At 42.0% G+C, this 25,594-nt stretch overlaps 1 protein-coding gene and 1 long non-coding RNA gene across 7 annotated transcripts in view; one reads left to right on the top strand and one right to left on the bottom strand.

Moving 5' to 3' along the window:
* The window catches only part of LOC137369151 (dmX-like protein 1), a 289,553-nt gene that overhangs the window by 194,747 nt on the left and 69,212 nt on the right, over positions 1-25,594 (top strand). For 4 of the 6 annotated variants that reach the window (XM_068029885.1, XM_068029888.1, XM_068029886.1 and 1 more), the window contains exons 29-34: positions 2,081-2,262; positions 9,237-9,364; positions 12,191-12,276; positions 12,588-12,789; positions 18,241-18,358; positions 22,153-22,215. In XM_068029885.1, the coding sequence (XP_067885986.1) occupies positions 2,081-2,262; positions 9,237-9,364; positions 12,191-12,276; positions 12,588-12,789; positions 18,241-18,358; positions 22,153-22,215 (779 nt within the window). The remainder of the gene's footprint in view (positions 1-2,080; positions 2,263-9,236; positions 9,365-12,190; positions 12,277-12,587; positions 12,790-18,240; positions 18,359-22,152; positions 22,216-25,594) is intronic. The other 2 variants (XM_068029887.1, XM_068029890.1) reach the window with 1 other exon arrangement.
* On the bottom strand, positions 1,351-23,849 carry LOC137369153 (uncharacterized). The gene is made up of 4 exons (XR_010974884.1): positions 23,711-23,849; positions 5,516-5,600; positions 4,491-4,579; positions 1,351-1,402 (listed from the first exon to the last, which is right to left on the bottom strand). It is a non-coding gene; the product is annotated as an uncharacterized lncRNA (long non-coding RNA).

Consider the following 25,594-nt stretch of genomic DNA (forward strand, 5'->3'; position numbering starts at 1 on the left):
GCAGTTGGCAGGAAAAAAATCAGAAGCGCAAGGGGAGAGCCAACTATGTCACAGCCCCGACAACCAATTTTATCTGCAGCACCTGTGGAAGAGTCTGTCATTCTAGAATCGGCCTTTATAGCCACTCCAGGCACTGCTTCACAAACCACTGACCACTGGCCATTACCCATTGTCTCTCGAGACAAGGAGGCCGAAGAAGAAGAAGAAGATCTTGAACTGTTCAAATCCAGTTCAGACTAATGGGATGAAAGTCTTTTTTGTCAATTAAGTGTCACAGCAAGTATGATGGGTTTGTGGTAGTCTGACTCAATTCTTAGTGGATGTGAGTGCACTTTCAAAAAGCACTGTCCATATTTCACTAGTTTGTAATTCAGTGGACAGTTTTGAAGAGATCTTTAGAGGGTAGCTTCTGTGGAAAACAAAAAAAAAAGCATACTTATGAATTTGGGAGGAGGAGATGATTAATTTGTGTTAAGACAGAATAGAGCTTTTCACCACATTTGTTTGTTCCACACCTGCCTTAAGATTGTGAAACAGGATAGAGCCATAATTGGGTCAAATATTCCCTTCCTAACATTGAGTGCAGAAATTCTCCAATATACAAGGTAAAATTGATGGCAGTAATGAATTTTGAGGGCAGTCATACAAGACAACTGATGCTTGTACTACTCCAGCTTCATACTATGACCAGAGATTTCCCTATGTGAATATACTTAGCTGTTAACTGCAAAATAAAAACTGTTCAAAAGGTGGGTTGATCAGTTCAGTTGAGACAATGTTATCTCTCTTTTCCCAGAAGAGCAATACTTATTTTTTAGCTCTAATACAAAGTGCACTTTCTAGCTGCCAGATTCAGTGATCACTTTGTGGTGGAATTTGAATTCAAGAAAAATACTGTAAATAACACATCCCTATGTACTGCACTGTGATAGATTTACATTTACTTTTTTCTTAAATATTATAATATCTGCCTTCACAGAAAGAGGTTTTTGTTTCTCTTTGCTTTATCCCCCCCTACATTCTTTTTGTTGCTTTTCCACTGAAGTGATAGAAACAATAGGAGAATTGTCTGACCCATAGCTGCAGCTCGATCCCTACCATTTCAGTATATCTGAGGCTGAAATAGTTAAGATTACTGATGAGATTGGTGAGTAACTACTTGGACTGCCTAGTATTTTTGCTGTTCTAGTTTAGTATGTCCAAGCTAATTTCTTGAAGGAGTTGAGTCATTTTAAACTAACCATTTGAACCCCAAAACTATTTGAGTGCCAACACATCCATGTCAAATTGTCTGTTGTGTTCAACCAGTGAAAAACCAAAATACTTCAGATTTTTAAAATGTTTTTAATGCTTAAATATTAACGTTGTCAATGCTGATCTGTTTGAGCTGCCAGATGGTTACCTGTAGAAAGGAAAAATTTGCTCATGGTTAGGTACATAGACAAGCTATCTATATACATACAAATTCTGTATGTATTGCTATCATGCTACTGAAGTTTAGATAGAACACCATTTTTGTGTGATACTTTTGCTTAATAAAAGCAATTGAATATTCTAGTTAATTAAAAACTCATTCAGAATTTTTTTTTCATTATAGCTTTGAATTAACTTTCCTATTTCAACTGACTTTTTGCAAGAAACTCAAATTTCTGTTAAAGCGGTTGTCACTTCCATTTCTTAAATGTCGGTTTTTGCATATGTGTATTTGCATACCTGTTTTGCAGAATGGAGGATATATCAAATTTTCTTATTTGCCTCCTCTGAACAGATGTACATATGAAAGAAATTTACTTAAGTTACAGGGTGGTGTTTCATTGTGTCTTGTGTATTTTTATTTGAAGGAGGTTCATATGCATTCAGAATACCAGAGAAACTGAACTGACAATCACTTGTATTTGTCCTTGTTGCTATTACAGTTCAAGTGCTGTCCTTTAATCTGTTTTCAGTTTGTTTTTTTTGTGTGCAAGAAATATGAAATTGCATTACTATGGTTATTAGGTTGTAGTAAACATGTTCCACAACAGATCGGTAAGCAAAATGAGGTGCATTGCATATTACTCTTCCTGTACTTCCTTTACAGTAGTCACTCCCTCTGATGAGCATCAAAGCCATTGCAAGCACATAGCATCTAAAACAGCTAGCAGAGAATCCAAATCATCCTCTCACAGTCCTCTTCCTCCAGTTGTCAGCCAGGAGATTCCAGTCTACAAAGAGAAGTTCATCCCTCCTGAGCTTAGTATCTGGGATTACTTTATAGCAAAGGTAATTTGTTTTTGAACGTTGGAACAAAATTAATATCAGATAATTGAAAACTATTGAAGTCTGCATAGGAAAAGTTAATGTAGCTGTGTGAATTGGAACCTGTGGTCTCTGACCATATTATTGCATCTGAAAACTCATCCTTCCAAACCCAGCAGGTGACCACCAAGAAAAAGGTGACAGCATTTAAAAAAAAAAGCTCAATTTTAGGCAAATACACAAGATGGATTTTGGAGATCTATATTTATGTAATGTGCAATTATTAGTTATAGCTAAAGTAATTTAGACATTTCCGTCATACAGCTCTATGGAATGACCATTTTTCTAAATTTGCTGGATGGTACAGGTATTTTCATGCTTTCTAATACTCAAAGCTGAATTGTTTTACAGATGCCATTGGAAGGCTTGTTTAGCCTAATGTGTATGTGTTGATTTCATGTTCAAGTCAGGAGGGCTAAAAGGGGTCATGAAAAGTCATTGGCAAACAGGATTAAGGAAAATCCCAAGGCTTTTTATATGTATATAAAGAGCAAGAGGGTAACCAGGGAAAGGGTTGGCCCACTCAAGGACAGAGAAGGGAATCTACGTGTGGAGCCAGAGGAAATGGGCGAGGTACTAAATGAGTACTTTGCATCAGTATTTACCAAAGAGAAGGACTCGGTGGATGATGAGCCTAGGGAAGGGAGTGTAGATAGTCTCAGTCATCTCATTATCAAAGAGGAGGGGGTGTTGGGTGTCTTGCAAAGTCCCCAGGGCCTGATGGGATCTACCCCAGAATACTGAGGGAGGCAAGGGAAGAAATTGCTGGGGCCTTGACAGAAATCTTTGCATCCTCATTGGCTACAGGTGAGGTCCCAGAGGACTGCAGAATAGCCAATGTTGTTCCTTTGTTTAAGAAGGGTAGCAAGGATAATCCAGGAAATTATAGGCCGGTGAGCTTTACGTCAGTGGTAGGGAAATTATTAGAGAGGATTCTTTTCTGAATGGAGGGCTGTGACTAGTGGTGTTCTGCAGGGATCAGTGCTGGGACCTTTGCTGTTTGTAGTATATATAAATGATTTGGAGGAAAATGTAGTTGGTCTGATTAGTAAGTTTGCGGACGACACAAAGGTTGGTGGAGTTGCGGATAATGTTGAGGATTGTCAGAGGATACAGCAGGATAAAGATCGGTTGGAGACTTGGGCGGAGAAATGGCAGATGGAGTTTAATCTGGACAAATGTGAGGTAATGCATTTTGGAAGGTCGAATGCAGGTGGGAAGTATACAGTAAATGGCAGAACCTTGAGGAGTATTGACAGGCAGAGAGATCTGGGCGTACAGGTCCACAGGTCATTGAAAGTGGCAACGCAGGTGGATAAGGTAGTCAAGAAGACATACGGCATGCTTGCCTTCATCGGGGCATAGAGTATAAAAATTGGCAAGTCATGCTGCAGCTGTACAGAACTTTAGTTAGGCCACACTTGGAATATTGCGTGCAGTTCTGGTCGCCACACTACCAGAAGGACATGGAGGCTTTGGAGAGGGTACAGAAGAGGTTTACCAGGATGTTGCCTGGTCTGGAGGGCATTAACTATGAGGAGAGGTTGGATAAACTCGGATTGTTTTCACTGGAACGACGGAGGTGGAGGGGCGACATGATAGAGGTTTACAAAGTTATGAGCGGCATGGACAGAGTGGATAGTCAGAAGCTTTTTCCCAGGGTGGAAGAGTCAGTTACTAGGGGACAGAGGTTTAAGGTGAGAGGGGCAAAGTTTAGAGGGGATATGCGAGGCAAGTTCTTTACACAGAGGGTGGTGAGTGCCTGGAACTTGCTGCCGGGGGAGGTGGTAGAAGCATGTACGATAGCGACGTTTAAGAGGCATCTTAACAAATACGTGAATAGGATGGGAATAGAGGGATACGGACCCCAGAAGTACAGAAGGTTTTAGTTTAGGCGGGCATCAAGATCGGCGCAGGCTTGGAGGGCCAAATGGCCTGTTCCTGTGCTGTACTGTTCTTTGTTCTTTCTTTGTTCAAACTGGTCTAATTATCTTTGTACCAAACTGATGCATGCTCAGGACCCCGGTCAATTGGACATGTAGACTAGATCTTAAAGCAAGTGAGGCTTATTCACTTGTGTGGCATCTTTACTTGTAGCAATGAATAAGGCAGTGATGGATATTACTTTCCAGCCTATCTCTACTCTCCCTCAGGCTAAAAAGCTAAAAATCTGAAAAGGGAAACCAACTCACCCATTTCCAGTTTTAAAAGAGGCAGGATGAGGATGGGCAATCAATCTGCTCTCAGGCGGCAGGTTGATCATTTCAATACTAGCAGAGAGCTACAAAACATTTGCAGTCAAATTAATATCTTTATTGCACTAGTACTTCTTTAAATACAAGATTTCTGGTTATTTTATGAAAGACTTGAACAAAATCAAAGCTTCCCACTCAGCAAAAAGCTACATAAAGCTGGCCATTCTTTTTTAAAAAGGCCGAGGAATGTAAATACAAACTTTGTTACAAGTCTGCGTCCCGTGGCATTCCATCCTTCCCGTGTCACGTCTCCCTTACTATCCCCTCCCTCCCATGTCACCCCATCCCATGCCATTTCGTCCTTCGCATGCCATCCCCATCCCATTATTTCCATCCCTCCCATGCCATCCCAAATCAATACAAATGCATTCTTGTATTCTTTTAATTCACCTGACAGCTTTACTAAAAAATTTTCTTCCAAATCTAGTGAAGCTTCATTTTTAGAACAAAGAATAGCTTTCAAATAATAAATTGTATCAAATAATTGTCGCCGCCATTTTGCCACACAACTTATTCCATCATCTCATCCGCCCCTCCCATGCCAGCCCCATCTCGCAAATTCCATCCTTCCCCCTCCTCCCAAGCCATCCCACCCCTCTTCTCCCCTCCCGCCCCTCCCAAGCCGTCACCTCCCACCCCCCCCACTCCATTTCCATTTGACCTTAACCACCGCCACCCCCACCCACCAACTCCGCAAGCAGCAGTTCCCGGCTTACATTTTGAAAATCGTCTAATTACAATTCAGTAGGATTGATTATACCCAAAATAAACACAAGGCAGTGCTGACTCTCAAAGTGGAACAGGATCTCGGCTTCACTCCTTAACTTGTTGAGGGGTGGGTTGGTGCCTTCCTGGGTTAGTCCTCCTGCAACCCTGACTGCTGACCGCAGCCGGTACGGGACTGCTGACTGTGCTGGTAGTCATTACGAAGGTGATTCGAGGTAACACTCGTCCATACTCACCTATCTGCTACTGTACGTTAACACCACTGGAGGGAGGTGAGAGGAAAGGAGGAATCCTGGCACTTCTCGCTGATTTCCGTCTCGGCTTTAAAAAAAAAATTTGATCTTCATAACTGTCTAAAAGAATCTGCACCATATCACGCGCACACAGACTCCATCTTTACATGGGGACAGCGTCACACCAACTATTGGCAGTCCCCTGCGTGAGCCAGGCACCGCCCACCAAATCAGCCTACCCAGAGTTGCGCCCTTTGAACTGGCAAATCAAAACATTCGAAACAAACAAAAACTGATGAAAACAGAAAGTGCTGGAAAAACTCAGCAGGTCTGGCAGCATCTGTGGAGAGAGAAGCAGAGTTAACGTTTCAGGTCAGTGACCCTTCTTCAGAACTGGCAGATATAAGAAATTTAAAAAATTTTAAGCAAGTAAAGCGGGGGTGGGGCAAGAGATGATAAAAGAGAAGGTATTGATAGGACAAGGTCACAGAATAGCTGACCAGAAGGTCATGGAGCAAAGGCAAACAAAGTGTTAATGTTGTGCTGAAAGACAAAGCATTCGTACAGATATGGTGTTAATGGACTGAAAACTGAACAGCCACAAACATGAAAAAAAGTGGGTAGGCACAGTAGAAACAAACTGAACAAACTAAAATAAAATAAACACAAACAATGAAAGAAAAAAGAACTAAAGATAAAAGTCAAATGGGACCCCGTCATGCTCAGAAATTATTGAACTCAATGTTCAGTCCGGCAGGCTGTAGTGTGCCAAATCGGTAAATGAGATGCTGTTCCTCGAGCTTGCGTTGATGTTCATTGGAACACTGCAGCAATCCCAGGACATAGATGTGAGCATTGGAACAGAGGGTGGGGTGGGGCGGGGTGGGGGGGGGTGGGCATTGGTGTGTTGAAATGACCAGCAACCGGAAGCTCGAGGTCATGCTTTCGGACTGAGCGGTCACCCAGTCTGCGTTTGGTCTCCCCAGTGTAGAGGAGACCACATTGTGAGCAGCGAATACAGTATACTACATTGAAAGAAGTACAAGTAAATCGCTGCTTCACCTGAAAGGAGTGTTTGAGGTCTTGGATAGTGAGTAGAGGAGGTAAATGGGCAGGTATTACACTTCCTGCACTTGCAGGGGAAGGTGCCATGGGTAGGGGACGAGTTGGTGGGGGTAATGGCGGAGTGGACCAGGGTGTCGCGGAGGGAATGATCCCTTCGGAATGCTGACGGGAAGGGAGGTGAAGATGCCTTTGGTAGTGGCATCACCCTGAAGGTGGTGGAAATGGCTGAGAGAAGGGTGGAAATTAGCTTTTCTCCACTGGTCCAGTCTCTTCCCACTGAAATCTGTGACTCTTCTGATGCCCTACGTCATTTTGACAATTTCCAGTTTCCTGGCCCCAACTGCCTCCTCTTCACTATGGGCGTCCAAACTCTCCACACCTCCATTCCCCCACCAGGACGGTCTGAGGGCTCTCTGCTTCTTCCTTGAGCTGAGGCCCAACCAGTCCCCATCCACCGCCACCCTCCTATGCCTGGCTGAACTTGTTCTCACATTGAACAACTTCTCCTTCAACTCCACTCACTTCCTTCAAGTAAAAGGTGTCGCATTGGGTACCCGCATGGGTCCTAGTTCTGCCTTTCTTTTTGTGGGAGATGTCGAACATTGCTTGTTCGAGTCCTACTCAGGCCTCCTCCCTCAACTCGTTTTCAGGTACATTGATGATTTTATCGGTGCCGTTTCCTGCTCCCGCCCCGAACTGGAAAACTTTATCAACTTTGCTTCTAATTTCCACCCTTCTCTCACCTTTACATGGTCCATCTCCAACAATTCCCTTCCCTTCCTTGACCTCTCTGTCTCCATCTCTGGGGATAATATTCATTATAAGCCCACCGAACCCCACAGCTACCTCGACTACACTTCTTCACACCCTGCCTCCTGTAAGGACTCCATTCCATTCTCCCAGTTTCTCCGTCTCCGACGCATCTGCTCTGATGATGCTACCTTCCATGACAGTGCTTCTGATATGTCTTTCTTTTTCCTCAACCGAGGATTTCCCCCCCCCCCCACTGTGGTTGACAGGGCCCTCAACCATTTCCCACACCTCTACCCTCACCCCTTCCCGTCCCTCCCAGAACCGCGACAGGGTTCCCCTTGTCCTCACTTTCCACCCCATCAGCCTCCATATCCAAAGGATCATCCTCCGCCATTTTCGCCACCTCCGGCGTGATGCCACTACCAAAGGCATCTTCCCCTCCCTTGCCCTGTCAGCATTCTGAAAGGATCATTCCCTCTGCGACGCCCTGGTCCACTAATTCATTACCCCCACCACCTCGTCCCCTACCCATGGCACCTTCCCCTGCAAGGGTGACCGCTTTGCAGAACACCACTCGGTCCGAAAGCATGACCCGAGCTTTCGGTTGCTGGCCATTTCAACACACCCCCCTGCTCTCATGCTCACATCTCTGTCCTGGGATTACTGCAGTGTTCCAGTGAACATCAACGCAAGCTCGAGGAATAGCATCTCATTTACTAATTAGGCACGTTACAGCCTGCCGGACTGAACATTGAGTTCAGTAATTTCAGAGCATGACGGGCCCCCATTTTACTTTTATCTTTAGTTCTCTTTTCTTATTTTTTGTGTTTATCTTATTTTAGTTTGTTCAATTTGTTTCTACTGTGCCTACCCACTTTTTTTCATGTTTCTGCTTGCGGCAGTTCACATTTCAGTCTATTAACACCCTAACTGTACTAATGCTTTGTCTTTCAGCACACAGTTAACATATTGTTTGCCTTTGATCCATGACCTTCTGGCCAGCTATTCTGTGACCTTGTCCGATCAATACCTTCTCCTTTGTTATCTCTTGCCCCACCCCTGCTTTACTTGCTTAAAATCTTTTAAATTTCTTATATCTGCCAGTTCTGAAGAAGGGTCACTGACCTGAAACGTTATCTCTGCTTCTCTCTCCACAGATGCTGCCAGACCTGCTGAGTTTTTCCAGCACTTATTGTTTTTATGTCAGATTTCCAGCATCTGCAGTATTTTGCTTTTATAAACAAAAACTGCATTATTTGTTTTAATGAGACTGCTCGCCCTCATTTTAACAGTGATTTTATTTTTAACTACAGTCGGCTGGGTTTCCCTGGCCTCAGGAAACCCTGCAGGTGGATAGAGGCGGAGAAGGGCTGAATTTGAGGTGAGTGCCTTTACAGCACTGCTTGTGGGCTAGGAGGAGCAGGAGTGTTTGCTCCAGGCCCAACAAGCTATCCAGTAAACCCCACACCCACCAATGTATCTTCTTCCTCACCCTCTCCCATGCCTCAGTTGTGTGCTGCAGGTTTTCGCACCCAACAGCTGAAGTAAAGAATAAGACATAGGTTTAGGAAACCCATGCGTCTGAGTTTCCCTTTCTTAACTTCACTACTCCCCTGGCACAGAATGCGCATCAGCAGTAGTATCAGGCCCATAGAGTGTATGCATTTTCTGTTTTAGTTTCAGATCTCCAGCATCTGCTTTTTGTTTCTACTAATCATCTCATTCATAAGAAAGAAATGTAATAATAAATTAGTTTAACAGTTAGTGGGGAAAAATGCATGCTGAAAACCACAAAACATTAAGGCTATAAATGACTAGGTATTGTAATACATTTAAGTTACATCTAGAATCAAAATTTTAATCGACAGTTGCAGCTGTTATAAACTGCACATGTTCCTTTCTCCAGCCCTTCCTTCCCCCAGCACAGAGCAAAATTGAGTATGATTCAGAAGAGAGCCAGGGCAGTGATGATGAGGAAGATGCTTTTGCTTCAGACATACAGCTTCAGGAGCATTCAAATCCTAACTCATTCAGGTAAGAGAGAGCTTGGTCTGTATTGACTTAATAAAAATCTTTATCTTCACCACCCCCCACCACCCATCAAACTATGTTACCCTTTTGGTTACTCCTTCAGTTCCAGTGTCTTCCCATTCTTGTTTTACCAGGGCACACAGTTATTGGAGCCAAAATAGGAAGCAACATGGTTGAAAATTATGGCTCTAAGGCAAACAGTATTAGCCCAAGGATAACTCTCATGATTTTTCCTGTGAGCAGTTGCCCTCTTTCTCTCAACAGCTATTCCATGACCTATCTACCAGAAGCTACATTTAACTTTATGAAACACTTGTATACTACTTTGTAGTGAAGGTTTGGGCAGCACAATGAACCATCACACATAGAATCATAGAGCCTAGAAGAAGACCATTCGATCTATTGTGCCTGTGCCAGCTCTTTGGTAGAACTATCCAATTAATCCCATTCCCCTGCTATTTCCCTATAACCCTCTTTTTCCCCTTTAAGTATTTATCTCATTCTTGTTTGAATGTAACTATTGAATCTGCTTCCACCAGCCTTTCAGGCAGTTCATTCAAGATCACAACAGCTCATTATGTTTTAAAAAAAAAAGAGTTTGCTCATGTCGCCTCTGGCATTTCTGTCAATCACTTTGGTTATCAACCCTTCTGCCGTTGGAAGTAGATGCACTTTCTTTACTCTTATCAAAACTGTTCATGGTTTTGAAGGTCTCTTAAACTACTCTGTTCTAAGAAGAACAAACTCTAGCTTCTCCAGTCTCTTCACATAAAGTTCTGCATCCCTGATACCATTCTAGCAAATCTCTTCTGCACTCTGTCCAGGGCTTTGCCATCACTCCTAAAGTATGATGCCCAGGAATTGAACGCAGTTCTCCGACTGGAGCCTAACCAGTGTGTTTTAAATATTCGACATTAACTTCCTTGCTTTTGTACTCTAGAGTTAACTATTCCAACAGACTCTTGGCTGGCCTCCCATGTCTACTCTCCGTAAACTTGAGGCCATCCAAAACTCTGCAGCCCATGTCCCAACTCGCACCAAATACCAATCACTCATCACCCCAGTGCTCGCTGACCTTCATTAATTCCTGGTTAAGCAATGCCTCAATTTTAAAATTCTCATCCTTGTTTTCAAATCCATCCATGGCTTCACCCCTCCCTGTTTATGTAATTTCCTGCAGCCTCACCACCCACCAAGATATCTTTTGGTCTCTTTAGTATACCTAACTTTAATCGATCCGCCATTGGTGGCCATGCCTTCAGCTGCCAAGGCCCCGGGCTCTAGAATTCCCTCCCTAAACCACACCATCTTTAATGCCTATCTCTTTGATCAGGCTTTTGGTTATCTGCCCTAATGTCTCTTTGTGACTTGGTGTCAAATTTTGTTTTATAATGCTCCTGTGAAGCATCTTAGGATGTTTTATTACATTAAAGGTGCTATATAAATAAAAGTTGTTGTGCTCCATTAATGAAACCACGGATCCCATTTGCTTTTTATTTTTAACTGCTTTCTCAACTTATCCGACCACCTTCAAAGTTTTCTGTACATACATCCCCAGATCTCTGTTCCTGCAAGCCCTTTAAAATTGTACCATTTAGTTTATATTGCCTCTCCACATTCTTCCTACCAAAATGCATCGCTTCACACTTCTTTGCATTAAATGTAATCTTTCACGGGTCTATTTCACCAGTCTATTGGTGTCCTCCTGAAGTCTATTACTATTTGTCTCATTGTTGACTACATATCCGAGTTCTGTATTGTCTGCAAATGTTGAAATTATGCCCTGTATACCCAAAGTCCAGGTCGTTTATATGTAACAAGAAAAGCAGCGATTCTAATACTGACCCCGGGGGACCCCACTTCATACTTCTCTCAAGTTTAAAAAAAAAACAACCATTCACCCTTTAATCCCATGGACCTCAATTTTGCTAACAAGCCTATTATGTGGAATATGGGACAATTGAAGTTTCAGGTACAAAACATTTTCTTACTGAAAGTTAATGTGGGCTGCGTCATATCGGAGGAGTTGTGAACACTGGAATCATTAGTAAACAGCCCCATTCCTGCCCTAATGATGAACGGGAATTTATTGAACCAACTGAAAATGGTTCGACTGATGGTGCTTCCCTGAGGAACACCTGGGATTGGTCATGACTGGCCTTCAACAACCACAACCTCCCCTTTCACTTGATAGATATAAATTCTAATCCAACCCAAACTGATGACACAGAAGTGTCCTCCATAAATTTTGAACAGTTTAATTTTGCTGAAATTGGGTCAACAATATAGAAATGCCTATCTGGTATTAAGTTGTCTGCTGCAATCAGAAGCCACCATACTGGTTGTGTAACAAATTGATCAACCCATATTGGTTTTGTAGAATGCTTTCTGAGGCTAAGGTTTATTGGTGTGATAGAATAAATGTGCCTTACTCTGTACCTTGCTTGCACGATATATGACCTAAGAGTGCTTGATGCTGGCACTGAGTCACACAAGTGTTCTGTTCACTGGTGCTGAAATTGCTCACTTAGAACACAAAAATTCACAAAATATAAAGATGTAAGATAATGTAATTGTGTGTGAAAAATTAAAGTTACACTTCAATATCTGTGGAAAATTGAATTAGTTCAGATTGATATGAGTTTTGTTTCAAGATATCTTAATGGAATTTACAGCTTGGAATTACAGAACAGTGACCTATGGATAATTTCCATCCCATTTTATTGACCAATATGCGATGCCACAGTTTGTCATACCTTAATTAACAAAAAAAAGCTATTGTAAATTGAGTGCATTTTTTTTGTAACAGTATTTTTTTTTAATATTTAGTTGGTCGTTGATGAGATATGCTATGGTACAATTGGTGCTGCGTAATTTGAAGAACTTTTACCCAATGGCAGGACTGGATCTTTCAGGTAACTAAATGCCTTCTCTATTTGTTTCCCAATATAATTTTCTCCCCATATTTGTTCTCTCCTCAAGGCGATGACTCATGTTATGGGATGGCAAATTCTTAATTTAGCTTCACAATATGAATGCATATGATGAGGTATTATAATCGAGAGGAGAGGAAGCAGAACATTTTGACGACAAGAAACATTTTTGCAGTGGTCCTCCAATTAGTTAGCTTTAATAACTTTTAATTTTTGCAAATTCTCAAGTTTTGATAATGCAAATTGGTTTTGTTATTTCACCAATATGTATCACGTTTATTGCTCTCTTGCAGAACTCCCTGTTTGTTCCCCTTCTTGCCATGCAATTTTAAAAACTCTTCAGTGCTGGGAACAAGTATTGCTTCGGCGTCTTGAGTTATTTGGTGGCCCTCCTCCAGACTTCATCTCAATGCATGCCAGAGAAGACACAATGTCTTCAGGTCCTGCTATCCTCATCCATAAAGCATTGCTGGAACCCACAAATACACCATTCAAGTAAGAGGAACAAGCCAATAATGTTGGATAATTTTAATTATCTCAAGATAGGCTAGAATAAACAAAATGTACAAGGTCTAAGTGAAAAATGATTTATCCAGAACTACTTACTAGATCTGTGTGTTTTTTGTCCAGTGGGACAAACTGAGCAAGAAAACAATTGGGAATTTGAACCTATTTAAGTAGTAATATCTATTTTTAAAAAAAAAAGAAAAGGATACTGAAGAATCAACAATAAAGATACTGGACTATAAGAAGGCAACTTTTAATGAATTGGTACTGGTAAGTATGAACGGAATGTAAGGATGAAGCTCTGATGGCAAGCACCTTCGGTTGTTGAAAGAGAGGGGATATCGGGTTCTGACCACGCAATGGAGATTGAACTGGGTAACTATAGACCAGTTAGTCTAATGTTAATTGTGGGTAAACTTTTAGAATCCATAATCGAGATAAAATTAATGAACATTTTGAAATGCATAGGTTCATCAAAGATAGCCAGCAAAAATTTGTTAAAGGCAAGTCATGTTTGACAAAATTAATGACAGTATTTGAAGAAGTAACTGACTGGATAGATCAAGGGAATGAGGTAAATATATATAGCGACTACAGAATACATACTATAAGGTGTCACAAGAGGCTTGTTAGGAAAGTTCAAGCATATTATCAAAAAAAGGTAGCATGAATAGACATCCAGTTGATGGAGTTAAGATAAATGGATTTGGTGCTGAGATTAAAGCAAGGTTAGAAAAGGATCACTATTTCATGGATCAGTGCTGATTCCACTTTTGTTGGCATATAGAGATGATTTGAACATGAATGTAAGGAGCACAGACTTGAAACTTGCTGACAACCAATGGCAGGGAGGTTTGGTAAACATTAAGGAGAACTGTAAAAGATTTCAGGAAGACGAGTTAGTGGATTGCGCTGAAACATGGATATCAATGTGAGGTAAAACATTTTGGGAGGAAAAGGAAGGAATTAGGGTATATATTCAATGGAAAGACATTGAAAGGTGGCATGAACCGAGAGAGAGACAAAGGGCTCAAATATACAGGAGGAAGGAGGAGTATGCTGACTTGCGTGATTACCCGGGGGCTGACAGCGCCACATGCCACTATCTGCGCAGCCCGTGCAACTCTTCAGTGAGGAGACTCGTGCTCCACAGTGCTGTCTGCACCCCCCCCCCCCCAAAATCAGCATCGCGGTGCTGTGCCAATGAATTTCTCCCCCATAATTCACTGAGAGTACATTTTTTAAAAAGACAACAGTATTTAAGATTTTACAAATGGGACCAAAAAATAGAAGAATAAAGAAGTAATAATTTCATAGAAAATACTGATTAGACCACAGTTAAAATAGTGTGTAGTTTTGAGTGTCCCATTAAAGAAAGGACATTAAACCATAGCATACAGTGTAACTGGCCAGGATGATGCCAAGGTTTGCAAATTATAGTTGTGAAAAGATACTTGGGATTATTTCTACTGGAGCAGCGAAGATTAAGAGGAGAATTAATATAAGGTTTTAAAGTTATGGAAGGTTTTAATAGTGTGGATAGGGAACTTCTATTTCCTCTGGCTGGGTAGTCAGTCACAGCTGCTCCTCAATTTATCAGACTTTAGGAGAAATTACTTTAAAGGGTTGTTGGAGCATAGAATTTTTTGACACAGGAATTGTTTGAGGCAGAGAGCATTGCGTCTTCTTAGGGAAAATTCTCTATTTGAAAGTTATGATACAGAGCAATGAAGAGGGAGCAAGGCCGTGGGATTAGTTTTACATTGTTCTAACAAAGAGCCGGCACAAACATGATGGGACTAATGCAGCCTTCTGTGCTGGAAATCTGTGGATGGTATGTTGCCTCCCTGGTGCTAGGGTCAAGGATGTCATGGAGCGGCTGCAGGACATTCTGAAGGGGAAGGGTGAACAGTCAGAGGTTGTGGTTCACACTGGTACCAACAATATAGGTAGAAAGAGGAATGAGGTCCTGCAACAAGAATTTAGGGAGCTAGGTAGCAGATTAAAAAGCAGGGCCTCAAAGTAATCTCTGGATTACTCCCAGTGCCACATGCTAGTGAGTATAGGAATCAGAGGATAGAGCAAATGAATGTGTGGCTGAAGAGCTGGTGCAGGAGTGAGGGCTTTAGTTTCCTGGATCACTGGGTTTGTTTCTGGCGAAGGTGGGACCTGTACAAGTCAAACGGGTTGCTCCTGAACCGGAACGGGACCAACATCCTTGCTGGGAGGGTTGCTAGTACTGTTGGGAGTTTAAACTAATTTGGCAGGGCAATGGGATACAGAGTGGAGGTACAGTAGAGGGTGAAGAGAAACTTAAGTCAGTCTGGAAGGCAGAGCAAACATAGATCTGTTAAGGCACAAGCGAATAATGCAAGGCTGGATTGCATCTATTTTAACACAATGAGTCTTACAAGTAAGGCAGATTAGTTGAGGGTGATGATTAGCGATGGGAATATGATATTATTGCTGTCACAGAGACATGGTTGAGGGAAGAGCAGGACTGGCAGCTTAATATTCCAGGGTATAGAATCTTCAGGCGTGACAGTGGGGCTGTTAAAGAGGAGGTGGCATTGCTCTATTGATCAAGGAGTCAATTACTGCAGCAAGGAGGGATGATATCTTAGAAGATTCCTCAAATGAGGCCATATGGGTTGAACTTAAAAACAAAAAGGGGGCAATCACTTTGCTGGGAATGTACTATAGGCCTCCAAACAGTCAGGGAGAGATAGAGGAGCAGATATGTAGGCAAGCCTCAGAGGTGTAAAAATAATAGGGTAATAATAGTAGGGGATTTCAACTTCCCCAATATTAACTGGGATTGTCTTAGTGCAAAAGGCTTAAAGGGGGCGGAATTCTTCAAGTGCACCCAGGAGAGCATTTTGAGCCAGCATGTAGAAGGTCCTACAAGAGAAGGGGCGGTACGGGACCTAATCTTAGGGAATGAAGTGGTAGAAGTGTCAGTGGGGGAGCATAGTGACCATGACTCTTAAGATTTAAGGTAGTTATGGAGAAGGACAAAGATGGACCAGAAATAAAGGTACTGAATTGGGACAAGGTCGATTTCAATATGATAAAACAGGATCTGGCCAAAGTGGACTGGGAGCAGCTACTTGTAGGAAAGTTTACATCAGACCAGTGGGAGTCATTCAAAAAAGAAATAGTGAGAGTTCAGGGCCAACATGTTCCTGTAAAGGTGAAGGGTAGAACCAATAAGTCCAGGGAACCCTGGATGTCAAGGGATGTAGAGGATTGGATAAGGAAAAAAAGGAGGCTTATGGCAGATTCAGAGGGCTGAAAACAGCGGAGGCCCTAGAGGAGTATAGAAAGTGTAGGGGGATACTTACAAAAGTAATTAGGAGAGCGAAGAGGGGACATGAAAAAACACTGGCGGGCAAGATAAAGGACAATCCCAAGGCATTTTATAAGTATATTAAGGGCAAGAGGATAACCAGGGAAAGAGTAGGGCCCATTAAGGACCAAAGTGGCTATCTGTGTATGGAGCCAGAGGACGTAGGTGAGCTTTTAAATGATTACTTTTTGTCTGTGTTCACTATGGAGAAGGACGATGTAGGTGTAGAGATCAGGGACGGGGACTGTGATATACTTGAACAAATAAGCATTGTAAGGGAGGAGGTCGTGGTTTTAGCAGGCTTAAAAGTGGATAAACCCCCAGGCCCAGATGAGATGTATCCCAGCCTGCTATGTGAGGCAAGGGAGGAGATTGCAGGGGCTCTGACACAAATTTTCAAATCCTCTCTGGCCACAGGATAGGTGCCAGAGGACTAGAGGACAGCGAATGTGGTACCATTATTCAAGAAGGGTAGTAGGGATAAACCAAGTAATTACAGGCCAGTGAGTCTGACATCATTGGTAGGGAAACTATTGGAAAAATTCTGAGGGACAGAATTAATCTCCACTTGGAGAGGCAGGGATTAATCAAGGATAGACATCATGGCTTTGTCAGGGGAGATCATGTCTAACAAAATTGATTGAATTTTTTGAGGAGGTGACTAGGTGTGTAGATGAGGGTAAAGCAGTTATTTTAGTCTACATGGACTTCAGTAAGTCTTTTGATAAGGTCCCGCATGGGAGATTGGTCAAGAAGGTAAGAGCCCATGGGATCCAGGGCAATTTGGCAAATTGGAATCAAAATTGGCTTAGTGGCAGGAGGCAGAGGGTGATGGTCGAGGGTTATCTTTGCAGTTGGAAGCCTGTGACCATTGGTGTACCACAGGGATCGGTGCAGGGACCCTTGCTGTTTGTCGTGTACATTAATGATTTAGACGTGATTATAGGAGGTATGATCAGTAAGTTCACAGATGACATGATAATTGGTGGTGTCGTAAATAGTGAAGAGGATAGTCTTAGATTGCAGGACGATATAGATGGACTGGTAAGATGGGCAGAGCAGTGGCAAATGGAATTTAATCCTGAGAAGTGTGAGGTGATGCATTTTGGGAGGACTAACAAAGCAAGGGAATATACAATGGATGGTAGGACCCTAGGAAATACAGCGGGTCAGAGGGACCTTGGTGTACTTGTCCATAGATCACTGAAGGCAGCAGCACAGGTAGATAAGATGGTTAGGAAGGCATATGGGATACTTGCCTTTATTAGCTGAGGCATAGAATATAAGAGCAGGGAGTATATGATGGTGCTGTATAAAATGCTAGTTAGACCACAGCTGGAATACTGTGTACATTTCTGGTTGCCACACTATAGGAAGGATGTGATTGCACTGGAGAGGGTGCAGAGGAGATTCACCAGGATGTTGCATGGGCTGGAGCATTTCAGCTATGAAGAGAGACTGGATAGGCTAGGGTTGTTTTCCTTCGAGTAGAGAAGACTGAGGGGGAACATGATTGAGGTATACAAGATTATGAGGGGCGTAGATAGGGTAACTAGGAAGAAGCTTTTTCCCTTCGCGGAGGTGTCAATGACCAGGGGCATAGATTTAAGGTAAGGGGCAGGAGGTTTAGAGGGGATTTGAGGAAAAACGCTTTCACCCAGAGGGTGGTTGGAATCTGGAACACACTGCCTGAAGGGGTGGTAGAGACAGGAACCCTCACAACATTTAAGATGCATTTAGATGAGCACTTGAGACGCCATAGCATACAAGACTACAGGCCAAGTGCTGGAAAATGGGATTAGAATAGATGGATTTGATGCCCGGCGCAGACACGTTGGGCCAAAGGGCCTGTTTCTGTGCTGTATAACTCTATGACTCCTTGTGGTGACCAAATTTAAAATACAGTGTTGAAAACTAATAATGCACTTGAATGAAATCTGGGCACTGTATTATTATATGTATTTTCATTTGGGGATTTTCATCGAAGAAGTTTAGTGTGTTTTTTATTTTCAGTTATACAATTGAGGAGGGTGGGAACCATCTAATAAAATGGCAATTACTTCCCAGTTGAAATTGCTTTTTCTTTGTAGGTCAAAACACCACACTGCACTTCCTGTAAAGAGACTTTGGCAATACCTCGTAAAACAGGAAGAAGTGCAAGAGATCTTCATTAGAAACATTTTCACAAAAAAGAGATGTCAAAATGAGGTCTGTAGGACTAGAATAAATAACATTTTAAAATTAATTCATCTTTACCATCTACTTATTGTTACTATTCATGTCTTTCTCTATGTAAACCCTATATATTCACAATGGTTGACTAACAGTTATGTTAAAATTAGATCACATATTTTCTGCATAAGCATGCAGTTTAGTAAGTTGTATAAAGAACTTGATGAGTCATAGTTATGTGTTTAAGCTGAAGGAGTTTTGTCAAGAATTAACTGACAGTTTAGTAAAGTTTATTACATGAGTTCTACTAATTAGGCATTGCAATTATTGTGAAACAATGAAATAAGTTCAAAATACATGACTGAAAAAATACTTTTAATGTGAGCTTTTCATTGATTCTGAGAACACTGCGTACATTGCATATAAAATTCTCCTGTAATCTGTTCTTTATTCTGAGGTAGTGCCATCGCAAAACAAGCTAAGAAAGTACCTGCCTGTGTCTATTCATGTACGCATTTAAGCTGCTGTGCCAGATTCAAGCCTATTACTTCTATCTACCTTTTGTTTCTGCTCCTGTAATCTCAACCCTAACCTATCACTACATCTCTGGAATGAAGCAGCAGGGTACAGTAGTGTAATGTTTGTGTTACTGGACTAGTAATCTGGAGGACTGGACTAATAATCTGGCGACATGAATCTAAATCCTACCATGACAGTTGGGAAATTTAAATTCAGTTAATTAAAATTTTTCCATTCATGGGATATGGGCGTCAGTGGCAAGGCCAGCATTTATTGCACTTGAAGAGGCAGTGGTAAGCTGCTTTGAAGTACTGCAGTCCGTGTGGTGTAGGTACACCCACAGTGCTGTTAGATAGGGAGTGACAAAGAAACAGCGGTATATTTCCAAGTCGGGATGGTGTGTGACTTGGAGGAGAACATGGAGGTGGTGTTGTTCCCATGTGTCCTTGTTGTTCTAGGCGGTAGAGATTACTGGTTTGGAAGGTGCTGCTAAAGAAGCCTTGGCAAGTTGCTGCAGTGCCTCTTAGAATGGTACATGATGCACCAATGGTGGAGGAAGTGATGGATGGGGTGCCAATAAAGTAGGCTGTTTTAGCCTGGATGGTGCTGAGCTGCTTGGAGCTGCGCTACGCTGTGCTGACCCAGGCAAATGGAGAGTATTCCATCACACTTCTGACTTGTGCCTTGTAAATGGTGGACAGGCTTTAGGGAGTCAGGAGGTGTGTTACTCCTTGCAGAATACCCAGCCTTTGACCTGCTCTTGTAACCACAGTATTTATATGCCTGATCCAGTTAATTTTCTGTTCAATGGTGACCCCCAGGATGTTGATGGAGGGAATTCAGTGATGGTAATCCCATTGAAAGTCTAGGGGAGGGTGTTGGATTGTACAATCATCAGTGAACATCCCCACTTCTGACCTTATTTTAATCTCTATCAAGCTCTTACCCTTTCCTCCTCTAAATTCACTACACTCCTGACCTACCTAAACTTCTCATTCCATATAAACATTCCTACCCATATTCTTAGCCACCCCCTGAATATTGCCATTCTTGTTCTGCTCCCATGGTTTCAATCACTGATCAGGCCATCTCTCACCACTTCTCTATATTCCTCACAACCCACACTTACTACCCATTTCTGTCTGCATTGTCCTTCCTTTTCTCACTATCTGCCATTGCCTTGAACCTCTTGCCCCAGTCATTTCCACCTTCACCTCCAACAAAAAATATGCGAAGCTTATGGATTTCTTTATCACTAATCATCCATTCATCTACATTAGTTGCTTTCCCCTCTTCCTTGTTCCACCACGCCAAACCTCTCCAGGTTTTCCTCTTCCTTAGCCACAAGGCTGCATGTCTCTCTAGTTTCTCTTCTATCTTGCCTCATTCCCTCTCCAAACTCATCATCTTCCTTTCCTGGCCCCCATGCTGGCTGACATAGTTCCCTCTCCTCAAATACTGTCCCCATCCCTTTCAAAATTATCATCATTAACTCTTCAACAAATCCACCCTTGATCCCTCCATTCTTGCAAACTATTGCCCCATTTCCAATCTCTTTCCTCCCCAAAGTCCCTATACGTGGAGGCAGCTCCTAAACCTATGCCCATCAATCCTAAAACTCCCTGTTTGCAACTCTGTAATCAGATTTCTGCACCTACCACAGTGCTGAAACAGCCCTGACTGAAGTCAGAAATGGCAGCCTTTGTGACTATGACTATGGTATATGAGCTCTCCTTCACCTCTGTGACATGATTCACCATACCTTCTTCCTATAGCATATCTCCCCTGTTGTCCAGCACAATGGAATTTCCCTTGATTGCTTCTACTTTTATTTTTCTAACCATAGCCAACGTATCTCGAGCAATGACTTCTCTTTCCATCCCTGCACTGTTATCTCTGCAGTACCACAAGATCTATCCTTGGCCTTTCCCTCTCCTGATATGTATGCTACCCCTTGGCGACATCGGCGGTAGTCATTGGGTTGGCAATCACCTGCATTCTGACAACACTCAAGTTTATCTCTTACCACCAACGTGGATGAGGCACAATTTCTTCCTGCTGTATGACTGAAGCCATTGTCTTTGACCTCACCACAGACCTTGTACCTGTGCCGCAGATTCCATTCCCCTTCTTAGCCACTGTTTCCGACTGAACCAGACTGTTCTCAACCTTGAAGCTCTATATGATCCTGAAGTGAGTTTCCAACCCCATAGCCTGTCCATTGAGTGCTTACTTCTGTCTTAACATTGCCTTGCCTCTGTCCTACTTCAGCCCATCCGTTACTGAAACCTGTGTCCATATCTTTGTCACCTCTAGACTCGATTATTCCTGACTGGCCGCCTACCCTCCTTCTTCCATAAAGTGTAACTCATCCAGTTCTCTACTGCCCGTACTTTGCCCCATACTAAGTCCAAATCACGCAATTAACATTTCATCCTTTGCAACATTTCAGGGAATCTGTGTTACAGCTGCAGTATCCTTTCCACCATTGAGTCTGCAGAACTGCACAGAGTATTCCAATTATGGCCTCACCAGTGTATGATTGATCATCACCTGTTTTAGTATTCAGTACCACTATATATAGTCAATAATTTGTCCTTTTCATGCCTTCCTTCGAAGATGTTTATATTGTCCCCTCATACTTTCTGTCCTTCAACTCCATTGATAATTCTACCAACTCGGCCTTGTTTGCATACTCTGTACCCTTTCCCAATATACTGTTTCATGTTTATCTAATTTGAAGTGCAGTTATCATTTATCTGCCCACTCCCCCAGCTGGTGTATCACTTGCAGTCCCTCACATTCTTTCTCATCGTTTGCCATGCTCTTTTTTTCATAAAGAAATGAGCTTTTGCAGTTCTGATGTTGTCGAAAGTTGATAAATTACTTTGTCTTGTAGCTCCTGGATGCTTATTACTTGTTCTGCTGCTTCGCTTGGTAATCCTTAATGAAAATATTGATAATATAGGTTTCTAAGATTATCAAACAATAAGTTCATTTTAGTCGAGTTTGTAAAACAAAACACTTGTCCCAGATATCTAATATCCTGATAAAAAACATTAAAATAAATGACCAATCTGATTTTATCTGGAAGATTATTTTAAGAGGAGATTAATCTAATAGTACTTCCAAGTATTATGACAGAAAAACCAACACGATATGTATATGTAGTGCTTATTGTTGGGGCCTGAAATCATTTTCATGTTTTGATATAAAGGACAGAACTTCATCTTTAACAATGTTTTCTAATCTGTGCTTAATTCATTTTTTAAACCATTTGTCTTGTGGCTGTTCTTTGTTCTGTGATGTAGTCAGTAGACACCTCCAATGAAACAGTCAGAAATTCTATGATGGAGGAACCTAGCATCAACAAGGTACAGCTCAATTGTTAACGATCTCTGGCACTGAATGTAGTGTTCTCCCTAGGAAATGCTGTTCAGCTGCGGTGCAATGTTAGCATCTAGTGCAACATAATTTGACAAAATAGTCATGTCTGTATTTTTAAAAATCTATATACATATATATAGAATAAGCTCATATAAGTCAAAGTACCTGGGGAGACCACACATAAAATTAGGTTCATAACCTGCCAGGCTAATAGTGTTCCCCATATCATGTATTTGAAAGTATAAACATTTCCTTTTACTTAAGTGTGTTAGTGAACTGCAAATAAACAGGTACAGGCTTGGTTTTTCCTTTACTGCAAAAGTGCTAATTTTGACACATGTACCTTTGTGTTTTTAGCTTGAGGTAAAGTTGCTATTTTTCATTACAGTTTAGAATGTGTTTCACTTGTATTTTAAAGAATCAAAAACTAAAAATACAGATATGCATCTGAATCAGGAAAATAATGCTGGTGAGAAATCAGCACTGCCTCTGCATAGAACAGTTGAGAATTACACAGACCTACAGATATTGAGCATTTTAAAGTATTGTGCTAGATGATTCTAAATGAAGAAGTCTTCAAATACCTTCTACCATGGCTCTTAATATATTAAATACTGAAAATGGGAAAATTTTTCCTACCCAATACATTTCACTGTGTATGTGCAGGACATGGTAAATTCGCATTTACCATGTTTAAATCCTGACTCAAATCACCGCGTACAGAGGCAGTCTCTAGAATTTAGAACATAGAACATAGAACAGTACAGCACAGTACAGGCCCTTTGGCCCACGATGTTGTGCCGAACCTTTAACCTACTCTAGGATCAAACTACCTACATACCCTTCATACTACGCCCTTTCCACCCAGGGAAAAAGTCTCTGGCTATCCACTCTGTCTATGCCTCTCATCATCTTGTACACCTCTATCAAGTCACCTCTCATCCTTCTTCGCTCCAATGAGAAAAGCCCTAGCTCCCTCAACCTTTCTTCGTAAGACATGCCCTCCAGTCCAGGCAGCATCCTGGTAAATCTCCTCCGCACCCTCTCTAAAGCTTCCACATCCTTCCTATAATGAGGCGACCAGAACTGAACACAATATGCCAAGTGTGGTCGAACCAGGGCTTTATAGAGCTGCAGCATAACCTCGCGGCTCTTAAACTCAATCCCCCTGTTAATGAAAGCCAACACACCATACGCCTTCTTAACAACCTTATCAACTTGGGTGGCAACTTTGAGCGATCTATGGACATGGACCCCAAGATCCCTCTGTTCCTCCACACTACCAAGAATCCTGTCTTTAAGCCTGTATTCTGCATTCAAATTCATTTCTGCAAGTTATGCCTATTAAAAACCATTCTGTTCTACTTTGTGTGAAATGTGAAGGTTCTGCATCGGAATGGGAGTAGGCCATTCAGTCCCTCAAGCCTGTCACTCCATTTCAGTAGATCATGGCTGATCTGTACCTCAACTCCATTTACCTACCTTTGTTCCATATCCCTTGATACCCATACCTAATGAAAATCTGTCAAACTCAGTCCTGCAAGTTTGTATTGATCCAGCATCCGTGGCCTTTTGAGGGAGAGAATTCTACATTTGCACTACCCTTTCTGTGAAAAAGGCACTTCCTGATTTCACTCCGGAAAGGTCCGGCTCAAATTTTAAGATTACTCCCAGTTCTGCCACCAGGGGCAATAACTTCTCTGTATCTACTCTATTGCATGTTTTTGCGATTTTAAACACTTAAGTAGGTGACTCTCCAAACTTCTAAATTCAAGGGAATACAGACCAAGTTGGGCAACTTGTCTTAATTTAACCCTTTAAGTCCCATTGTCATTTTGGTAAATTGCGCAATAACCCCCTGCAAGGCCAATATTGTCGCCTTGTGAATTGTCCAGAACTTAATTTAATACTCCAGAAAGAGTCTGACCAAGGTTGTACAGCTGAAGCATAATGTTTCTCACCTTGTATTCTAATCCTCATGAGACAAATGCTACAGTTCAATGACAAAACTGGGTGGGAGGGTGAGTTGTGACGAGGATTCAGAGAGGCTTCAAGGTGATTTGGACAAGTTGAGTGAGTGGGTTAATGCATGGAAGATGCAGTATAATGTGGATAAATGTGAGGTTACCACTTTGATAGCAAAAACAGGAAGGCAGATTATTATCTGAACGGCTATAAACTGAGAGAGGGGAATATGCAGCGAGACCTGGGTGTTCTCCTACACCAGTTGCTGAAGGTAAGCATGCAGGTGCAACAGGCGGTAAAAAAGGCAAATGGTATGTTGGCCTTCATAGCGAGAGGATTCAAGTACAGAAGCAGGGATGTCTTGCTGCAATTACACAGGGCCTTGGTGAGGCCACACCTGGAATATTGTGTGCAGTTTTAGTCTCCTTATCTGAGGAAGTATGTTCTTGCTGTAGAGGGAGTGCAGCGAAGGTTTACCAGACTGATTCCTGGGATGGTGGGACTGACGTATGAGGAGAGATTGAGTCGGTTAGGATTATATTCACTGGAGTTCAGAAACCTATAAAATTCTAACAGAACTTAACAGGATAGATGCAGGAAGGATGTTCCTGATGGTGGGGGAGTCCAGAACCAGGGGTCATAGTTTAAGGACATGGGGTAAACCTTTCAGGACTGAGATGAGGAGAAATTTCTTCACCCAGAGAGTGGTGAACATGTGGAATTTGCTACCACAGAAAGCAGTTGAGGCCAAAACATTGTATGTTTTCAAGAAGGAGTTAGATATAGCTCTTGGGTCTAAAGGGATCAAAGGGTATGGGGCGAAAGCCGGAACAGGCTACTGAGTTGGATGATCAGCCATGATCATAATGAATGGCGGAGCAGGCTTGAAGGGCCAAATGGCCTACTCCTACTCCTGCTCCTATTATCTATGTTTCTGTGTAAGTTCCATTAATCTTTTTGGTTACTTTTTGGACCTGTGCCTGGAGAATTCCTTTGCTCCTTAACATTTTCTAGTCTTTCACCATTTAGAAAATAATTCTGAATTGTCCTTTTTGATCCAAGGTGGATGACCTTGTATTAAGCTCCATCTGCCACCATTTTGCCCACTTAATCTGACTATCGCTTTTGTAGATGGGAGCAGGAAGTTAAAAACTTACTGTTCCTCTTTTGGTATCATCTGCAAACTTGGATACGAAACACTATTCTTTCATCCGAGTTTATGATGTGTATTGTTGAAAGCTGAGATCCAGTGCAGATTAATGGGGAGCACCACTTGCCACATTTCATCAACGAGTACATTCCTTTTATCCCAACTTTGTCTCCAAGTTCCCAACCCATTTCTTAAAGTACCCTCCAATTTCACACAGCCTCATTTTTGCTCACAATCTCTTGTGTGGAGCC

The sequence above is a fragment of the Heterodontus francisci genome, chromosome 4 (genome assembly GCF_036365525.1).
Source record: "Heterodontus francisci isolate sHetFra1 chromosome 4, sHetFra1.hap1, whole genome shotgun sequence".
NCBI classification, from domain to species: Eukaryota; Metazoa; Chordata; class Chondrichthyes; order Heterodontiformes; family Heterodontidae; genus Heterodontus; species Heterodontus francisci.